Genomic DNA, 9,338 nt, shown 5'->3' on the forward strand with positions numbered 1-9,338 from the left:
GGGTTCGATTTTACGGTACTTGATCCCAGTGACAGAAGGGGAAACGACACGTATGTATCGTTGCTATTAAGGTTAACAAGATGAGGTCTATTTCTACATAAATAGATCTTGTCTACATCATGTCATCGTTCTTATTGCATTACTCTGTTTTCCCATGAACTTAATACACTAGATGCATGTTGGATAGCTATCGATGTGTGGAATAATAGTAGTAGATGCATGCAGGAGTCGGTCTACTAATCTTGAACGTGATGCCTATATAATGATCATTGCCTGGATATCATCATGATTATTTGAAGTTCTATCAATTACCCAACAGTAATTGTTTTACCACCGTTTGCTATTTTTCTCGAGAGAAGCCACTAGTGAAACCTACGACCCACACGTCTCTTCTTTAATATATTTGCCTTCGCGATCTATTTTTATTTGCTTTTATTTTCAGATCTATTAAACCAAAAATACAAAAATACCTTGCTGCAATTTTTAGTAATTTATTTTATCTCGCGAGATCTATTTATCCAATCTACTATAATTCTACCTATCTTTTTACCCATGAGGGATTGACAACCCCTCTCCTACGTCGGGTTGCAAGTATTTTTTTTGTGTGCAGGAGCGGTTTACGTGGTGTCGCGTGGTTCTCCTACTGGTTCTATAACCTTGGTCTCATCACTGAGGGAAATACCTACCGTTGTTGTGCTGCATCATCCTTTCCTCTTTGGGGAAATACCAACGTAGTTCTAGCAGACATCACTCGTCGGCCTCTGCCGTGAGGGCTGTCATGGCATCTTGCGCCCTTTGCGTCGCACGGCGGGCACGCCGCACCATAGCCTCCCCGCTAGATGGGCAATGGGTACGAGCGTTCACCTCCGACTCGACGCGCTAACTAAGGGGTTGTGCCTCTGCCATCGCATTGGGGCGCCAGACGGACCACACGACCATCGGCGAGGCAACAACGACGCGCCTATCGCTGGATTCAAGCGTCATTTGCAATGGGTTCCCGACGGATGAAGTCCGACCGCTTTTGAAATTTTTTGACATTTTTTTATGTCCACTTTTCTGCATACATATTTTACATTTTTTAATACATTAGGAGCATTTTTTATATACACATTTAACATTTTAAAATACATGATTCACATTTTTAAAACATTTAATATTTTGATGTCTATTCTTTTACATACACATTGTACATTTTATATATATCGGCAATATTTTTTATATACACGTATACCATTTTTGAAATACACAATTAATATTTGTTTTAACATATATTTTTTATGTCTACATTTCCCATAAACATTGTACATTTTTTTGTATAATCAGGTACATTTTGTATATACACGTTTAACATTTTTCAAATACATATGTTTTGATGTCTATTTTCCATACACATTATACAATTTTCTTATACATTGGATACATTTTTCATACGCGTTTAACATTGTTCTAATGCGGGTTAATGTTTTTCAAATTTTGCATATAAATTTATTTTTGAATAGATATATTCACAACATTATAAATACAAGTAAAATAAAAAAAGTAAAACAAAAAAGGAACGAAAAATATAAAAAAGAATTTTAAAAGCCCTGAAGGCTTGTCCGCGCTGGGAGGCCCAATCGGGCGTCTGCTGAAGCGAGACCTCCTTCTGTCTCGCGCAGGCGAGACATAGGGGCGCCCCTCTTTACCACCCCAAATCGACGTGTAACTATTTTTCAATCGCTTGTGAAATAGCAAATCCGGGCAGCAGATCATGAGAATCAAACACAGCCGTGAGAGTAGTTAAAGACTCTGGTGCTCGTTTTGTGTCTGTTTCGTTCTGAACAATAAGGCTAGTTGCTAAAATAAAGCCAAGTCTGGTTCGTCTACCACCATATGGCTCATGCACACTGCTCGAGCCCTACTGCACCTGTGGCGGCATTAAAATAACCGACGTGTTATAGTGTTCACCTACGGATCTTATTATAGTACAATCAGCAGGCCGTACACTGCCTGGTTAGGGATTACATCCGCCTAAACTTGTACAGCTATTAGTAAACTACTACTGCCGTTGCAGCCGTTCCACTACATCTTTTAGGCCGAGAAACCCAATAGAAAACGTGTAGTCATCGCTGGCTAACCGGCATACATAAGGCAGAACGCCGGCATCGTATATGAGATAAAACGCCACGAAACCGGAGCTTTCAGAAATGGACGAACGGTAGAGCCAAGGCGCCCTGAAAGAGCCACTTGGAGTCTTGCGATAAGCGCGCGCGTAGATGACAACAACACGCCGAGCCATGCCGTTGATCACATAGCTAAGCTACGCCTTATATAAATCGAATGGCACATTGATGCATACACCCAAACATCAAGGCATCTGCCAATCATACGGTGCAGCGGTACAGAGCAGCTCGAGCCAAACCACAAATGGCGGCGAAGAAGGGCCTTCTCGCCGCCGTCCTGCTCCTGTCCTTGCTGAGCTCGCCGCTGCCTTCGCGCGCCCAGGCATCGTCGTCGTTCCCCGTCAATGTCTGGCCCAAGCCGACGTCCATGTCCTGGGCGGAGCCTCTCGCCGCCATGCCGGTGTCCGCGTCGTTCCGCATCGTCGGGACGTCCGGGAACAGCCCGTACCTCGTCTCCGCCACGCAGCGCTACACCGCGCTGCTCTTCGCCGAGAGGTACAGGCCCATCGTCCGGCCGGCGGTCAATGTCACCGCCGGGGGCCCCGCGCTCCAGAGCCTGACCGTGTCCGTGTCCGACCTGTCCGCCCCGCTCCAGGACGGCGTGGACGAGTCCTACGCGCTGGAAATCCTCCCCACGGGCGTGGCCACCATCACGGCTGCCACGGTATGGGCCGCCATGCACGGGCTGGAGACGTTCTCGCAGCTCGCGTGGAGGGGCCGGCAAGGGGAGCTGCTGGTGGCCGCCGGCGTGCGCGTGGAGGACAAGCCTTTGTACCAGCACCGGGGCCTGATGCTCGATACCGGGAGGACCTACTTCCCCGTCGTGGACATCCTGCGGACGATAGACACCATGGCGGCCAACAAGATGAACGTGTTCCACTGGCACATCACGGACTCGCAGTCGTTCCCCATCGAGCTGCCGTCCGAGCCGATGCTCGCGGAGATGGGCGCGTACGGTGAGGACATGAGGTACACCGTCAAGGACGTCAAGCGCATCGTCGAGTTCGCCATGAGCCGCGGCGTCCGCGTCGTGCCGGAGATAGACGCGCCGGGTAATTAAGCACGCTGACACGGCTGCTATTTTTCCCATTCGGCCTACTAAGCAATGTGCTGACACGGCCCAGTTTCTAAGGTAACACGGCCCAGTTGATGAACGAGCTAATCTTTTCAGGCCACACGGCGTCGTGGGCCGGCGCGTACCCGGAGGCGGTGTCCTGCGCGGGCAAGTTCTGGCTGCCCGACGCGAGCGACTGGGGCAGCAGGCTCGCGGCCGAGCCGGGGTCCGGCCAGCTGAACCCGCTGGAGCCCAAGACGTACGAGGTGATGACCAACATCATCAACGACCTCACCTCCCTCTTCCCGGAAGGCTTCTACCACGCCGGCGCCGACGAGGTGACCCCGGGATGCTGGGAGACGGACCCGTCGATCCAGGCGGACATGGAGAAGGGCGGCACCCTGAGCCAGCTCCTGGAGCACTACGTGCGCGCGGTGCACCCACACGTCGTGTCCAAGAACCGGACGGTGGTGTTCTGGGAGGACGTGCTGCTGGACCTGGAGGTGAACGTGAGTTCGTCGGTGATCCCGCCGGCGACGACCATCCTGCAGACGTGGAACAACGGGGCCAACAACACGAAGCTGATCGTGCAGGCCGGGTACCGCGCCATCGTCTCCTCCGCGTCCTTCTACTACCTCGACTGCGGCCACGGCGACTTCGTCGGGAACAACAGCGTGTACGACGACCAGAGGAGCGACTACAAGACGGACGGGGGCTCGTGGTGCGGGCCGTTCAAGACGTGGCAACGGGTGTACGACTACGACATCGCGTACAATCTCACCGCGGAAGAGGCCAAGCTGGTCATCGGCGGCGAGGTGGCGCTGTGGACGGAGCAGGCCGACTCGACGGTCCTGGACGCCAGGATCTGGCCGCGGGCGTCGGCCATGGCGGAGGCGCTGTGGTCCGGCAACCGCGACGCGTCCGGGAGGAAGCGGTACGCGGAGGCCACGGACAGGCTCAACGACTGGCGGCACCGCATGGTGGGGCGAGGGATCCGCGCCGAGCCCATCCAGCCGCTCTGGTGCCGCACGCGCCCGGGAATGTGCGACATGGTTCGGTGAGGGGCCGGCAAGAAGCGGCGCCTGCGTACGCGCCGTTGCGTGTGCCAACTCCGAGCATTACCTTCCATTCATATCAAACGTGTCAAACTAAATTATGTAAGTGAGCTAAAGCATCTATGGTGTTTCCTTTTTGTTGTGTGGTTGTGCGGAGAATACTACTAGCAGTGCCATTTTTTTGTCAATTTGTTCTTTGTTTGTAAATGTGAAGTGGACGGCATGTCATGTTATCCAATGCGCAGTTGTACCTTCCTCAAAGCCGGACCTTTTCATGGGACCCATTCGCCAAATGAGTTGCTTGTACTGGGGCTTGATTTGATTAAAGTAATGCCAAGTTGTTTGTGTCAATCAACTTCTACTTTTTCCTCCTGGAATTTCTCCATTATCGCTTATAATTGCTTATTTGGAGATGTCACATGGACAGTAGGGCTTTTTTTTAGCCCAACGGAGCTTCCTTTGTTGTGAATGAGATGCGTTTCACACTGCAGCATGACATCGGTTGAACTGTAAAAAAATGACATCGGGTGAAATGAACGCCGGAAGAGAATATCTAAAATTCTCAGGGCTCCTTTGATTCAAAGGATTTGCATAGCAGTATTAGGGGATTAATCCTTATAATTTTTTCCTAGTTGGTCATTCGATTCATATGATTGAATCATATATAGAAATTTTCTCTAAGAAATTCTTTGACCTACTTAGAGTCCTTTGTTTTTCCTATGTTGCAATTAAACAACCCAAAATCATGCAGGATTGAGATGTTTTGACCTTCTAATCTTATGTTTTTTCTATTCCCATGTTTTTAGAATCCCGCGAATTAAAGAGGCTCTTGCAATCGCATGTTAAAGGCGACTTGAAACGTGGATCATCAAAATGGAACTTCTTAAATGTGTGTGGGGATAAGGCGGAGGCAATCCAACGGCAGGTACCGAATGTCCGCTTTCAATTTATTTTCTTATACCCGAACTATTCAAAACAATCAAAGATGTAATAACATGTTCTTACAACTAAAAGATAAATATTCGAGTGCAATAATAATTTGAATTAAAAAAATCCAGACATAAAATTTTGAAATAAAATAGTTTATGCTTAAATTTAGGGACAATTGCATTTTTGCCCCTATTTAGAACCTACGTGTTGAAATATGAGGGTGGGCCTAGGGCCCATCTAACAAATTCAGAAAATCAACCCCTCAAAAGAAACAAATTATGAAAATCTCCAAAGGCTAATGTGGGTTATATGGCGGTAGCTGTGGTGGGAAGTGTAGTCCCATACCGGTAGTTGGAGAGGAGTTTGATCTAAGGGATTCTCTTACGCATGCTATTAGAGCTTGAGAGGAGAAGTGGTTCCCATGCGCTTCTCCTCAGCGGTCTGCCTCGTCACGACGTGATGCGCCGCGGATTGTGGGAATGAGCCGAGTCGAGCTCACGCCTATGAGCTTATTTTTTGCCAGCCAAGAACGGAGATGTCTCTCCACGCGGCCACGCCTATATATGTGAGACGTCTGCCAACCCTAGCCGTCACGTGAAACCGGTCGCATCTGCCTCCACGCCCACTGTCGTTCCTTTTGCTGTTGCTGCCACAAGTGATCTCATCCTGTCCACCGCGTACACGGTTGACGGGAGAGCGGGCCTCCGAATCCCCGCCTCTCTGGATCTTGTACGGGAGAGGGGCGATTAGATTTTTGGGGAGCATCTCCTATGCGACTGCTCGCCGCCGTTCGTCCACGTCCACTGCATCGTCTACGTCGTCACCGTGTCCACCGCCAACGAAGCCGACCGTGCCGCCGCCGAGAAACTTGAAGCCGAGAAGAAGGCTACCGAGGACTCCGTCGTGGCTTTTGCCTGGCCAACTAAAGGGTATAACACGTTTATCCCTGTCCTGTTTTATCTCTGTGTTAGCCGTACTAGCATTATGTGTAGATGTGTCTACTGTTTTGCGTAGTATGTGCTTATCTGGTTTGTAATATATATGTTGTTAATTTTGTCAATGTCATGATCATGATTATTTCTTGGATTAATTTAATCCATAAATTGCCTATTTACTCAGCAATCCAAAAACATAATTTGTGTAGGATTTTTTTAATCAAGGTTTTGCTGGTGCAGTGAAACCGACCCCGTTTATGGGGACGTACTTTAAGCATTGGCAGACCAAAAACACCTTATGGCTCATGGCAATGAACGTGTTCTGGGTCGTCGGTGCTATTCCCACAGGAACGATCACTTCTGAACAGGAGAAGGTGTTCAGGGGGCCATTGTCGTATTTCTCGGAGCAGTTCTAAGCGTGATCGGAGATAAGTTTATTGTTGCATATTTACATATGCGGGTTGCCAAGGACTTGTGGGAGGTGCTTTCTGAGCGTGATCGGAGATAAGTTTGTTGTTGCATATTTACATATGCGGGTTTCCAAGGACTTGTGGGAGGTGCTCGAATCTAAATTCGGAGCCACCAATGTTGGGAGCGAGATCTATGTCATTGAGTAGTTCCACGATTACAAAATGGCCGAGAACCGTTCTGTATTGGAACAGGCTCATGAGATAATATGCATCGCTAAGGAGCTTGAGCTGCTTAAGTGCAATTTACTGGGCAAATTTGTTGCGGGGTGCATAGTCGCTAAGGTCCCTAATTCCTGGAGGAATTTTGCTACCACTCTGAAACATTAGAGGCGTGAATTCTTAGTAGAGGATGTCATCGGCCATTTGAGTGTTGAACGGAATTCGACGGAAAAAGACTCGCACGAAAAAGGGGTTGAAGGAACTTCTATCACCAATATGGTGCATCAGAGGAACTTCAATTCCCACAAGCTCGGGAAAAGAACGGTGTCCAATAGAGTACCTACTTCAAAAAGAAGGGTAAGAAGACCTTCAGGAAGAACGAGAAGGGTGATGGCTGCTCCAACTATGCTTCGGAGGAACATTGGGCTAGCAAGTGCCCAAACAAGTACAAGAAGTTAGGGCAGGACTCCAAGTCTACCAACATGATTGTGAGCAACAATGAGAGTGGTGCATCTTGGTACAATAATTTATTTACTATATTTTTAGTTTGTCAGTCCATCGATTGGTGGGTGGACACAAGTGCAAGTATTCATGTGTGTGCTAACATTTCATTGTTTTTTTCTTACCATGTGCTACTTCTTGAGTTTGCGTTGGTTTTTCCTTTGAAGAGGAAAGGGTGATGCAGCAAACTAGAGTAAGTATTTCTCTCAGTTTGAGAACCAAGGTATCAATTCAGTAGGAGACAACGCACAAGTCATCGAATACCTGCACAAATAATCAACAAACTTGCAGCCAACGCGATAAAGGGGTTGTCAATCCCTTCACGGTTACTTTGCAAAAGTGAGATATGATAGATACAGATAAATAGTAAAGTAAATATTTTTGGTATTTTTGGTTTATAGATCGGAAAGTAAAATATTGCAAAATAGTAGATCGAAAACTAGTATGATAGAAAAGAGACTTAATATGATGGAAAAGAGAACTTATATAATGGAAAAGAGACCTGGGGGCCATAGGTTTCACTAGTGGTTTCTCTCAAGATAGCAAATAATACGGTGGGTGAACAAATTACTGCCGAGCAATTGATAGAAGAGTGCATAGTTATGACGATATCTAAGGCAATGATCATGAACATATGCATCACGTCCGTGTCAAGTAGACCGAAACGATTCCGCATCTACTACTATTACTCCACACATTGACCGACTCCTACCAGCATCTAGAGTATTAAGTTCATGGAGAATAGACTAACACATTAAGTAAGATGACATGATGTAGAGGAATTAACTCAAGCAATATGATGAAAACCCCATATTTTTATCCTCGATGGCAACAATACAATACGTGCCTTGCTGCCCTACTGTCACTAGGAAAGGACACCGCAAGATTGAACCCAAAGCTAAGCACTTCTCCCATTGCAAGAAAAATCAATCTAGTAGGCCAAACTAAACCGATAATTCGAAGAGACTTGCAAAGATATCAAATCATGCATATAAGGATTCAGAGAAGACTCAAATAATATTCATAGATAATCTGATCATAAATCCACAATTCATGGGATCTCGGCAAACATACCGCAAAAGAATATTACATCGAATAGATCTCCAAGAACATCGAGGAGAACATGGTAGTGAGAATCAACGAGAGAGAAGAAGCCATCTAGCTACTAGCTATGGACCCGTAGGTCTGTGGTAAACTACTCATGCTTCATCAGAAGGGCAATGGTTTTGATGTAGAAGCCCTCCATGATCGAATCCCCCTCCAATAGGACGCTGGAAAAGGCCCCTAGATGGGATCTCACGGGTACAGAAGGTTGCGGCGGTGGAGAAGTGTTTCCGTGGCTCCTCCTGATGGTTTTGGGGTATAAGAGTATGTATGGGCGAAAGAATTAGGTCAGGAGACCTCTGAGGGGCCCATGAGGTAGGGGGCACACCCTACCCCCTGGGTGTGCCCTCCACCCTCGTGGCCGCCTTGTTGCTTCTCCGACTTAACCTCTAAGTCTCCTGGTTTGCTTCTGGTCCAAGAAAGATCATCGCGAAAGTTTTATTCTGTTTGGACTCCGTTTGGTATTCTGTTTCTGCGAAACTCTAAAACAGGCAAAAAAACAGAAACTGGCACTGGGCTCTAGGTTAATAGGTTAGTGATACGTCCATTTTGCATCATGCTTTTATATCAATATTTATTGTGTTATGGGTTGTTATTAAACGTTATGTCACAATACTTATGGCTATTCTCTCTTATTTTACAAGGTTTACATGAAGAGGGAGAATGCCGGCAGCTGGGATTCTGGGCTGGAAAAGGAGCAAATATTAGAGACCTATTCTGCACAGCTCCAAAAGTCCTGAAACTCCATGAAAGTCATTTTTGGATTTAATAAAAAATACTGAGCAGAAGAAATACCAGAGGGGGCCCACACCCTGGCCACGAGGGTGGGGGGCGCGCCCAACCCCCCTGGGCGCGCCCCCCTGCCTCGTGGGCCCCTCGCAGCCCTCCGGTTCCCATCTTCTGCTATATGAAGTCTTTTACCCTGGAAAAAATCATAAGCAAGCTTTCGGGACGAAACTCCGCAGCCA

General features: G+C 47.5%; 1 protein-coding gene across 1 annotated transcript; it reads left to right on the forward strand.

Annotated features, from left to right (window-relative positions):
- Nucleotides 1-2,406: 2,406 nt before the first annotated feature.
- Nucleotides 2,407-4,504, forward strand: LOC119367595 (beta-hexosaminidase 2-like). Its single transcript, XM_037633073.1, has 3 exons — nucleotides 2,407-3,214; nucleotides 3,334-3,650; nucleotides 3,810-4,504. Exons 1-3 carry the CDS (start codon nucleotides 2,407-2,409, stop codon nucleotides 4,275-4,277), a joined length of 1,593 nt encoding a protein of 530 aa, XP_037488970.1. The 3' UTR covers nucleotides 4,278-4,504.
- The last annotated feature ends 4,834 nt before the right edge of the window (nucleotides 4,505-9,338 follow it).

Source organism: Triticum dicoccoides, chromosome 2B (assembly GCF_002162155.2).
Source record: "Triticum dicoccoides isolate Atlit2015 ecotype Zavitan chromosome 2B, WEW_v2.0, whole genome shotgun sequence".
Classification (NCBI taxonomy): domain Eukaryota; kingdom Viridiplantae; phylum Streptophyta; class Magnoliopsida; order Poales; family Poaceae; genus Triticum; species Triticum dicoccoides.

Excerpts from the sequence above, each read along its gene's own strand:
- LOC119367595 (XM_037633073.1), top strand. The coding sequence starts at position 2,407 with ATGGCGGCGAAGAAGGGCCTTCTCGCCGCCGTCCTGCTCCTGTCCTTG. Across the intron at positions 3,215-3,333 it reads GCCGGAGATAGACGCGCCGG|GCCACACGGCGTCGTGGGCC; the intron begins GTAATTAAGCAC and ends TAATCTTTTCAG. Across the intron at positions 3,651-3,809 it reads TGGAGCACTACGTGCGCGCG|GCCGGGTACCGCGCCATCGT; the intron begins GTGCACCCACAC and ends CTGATCGTGCAG.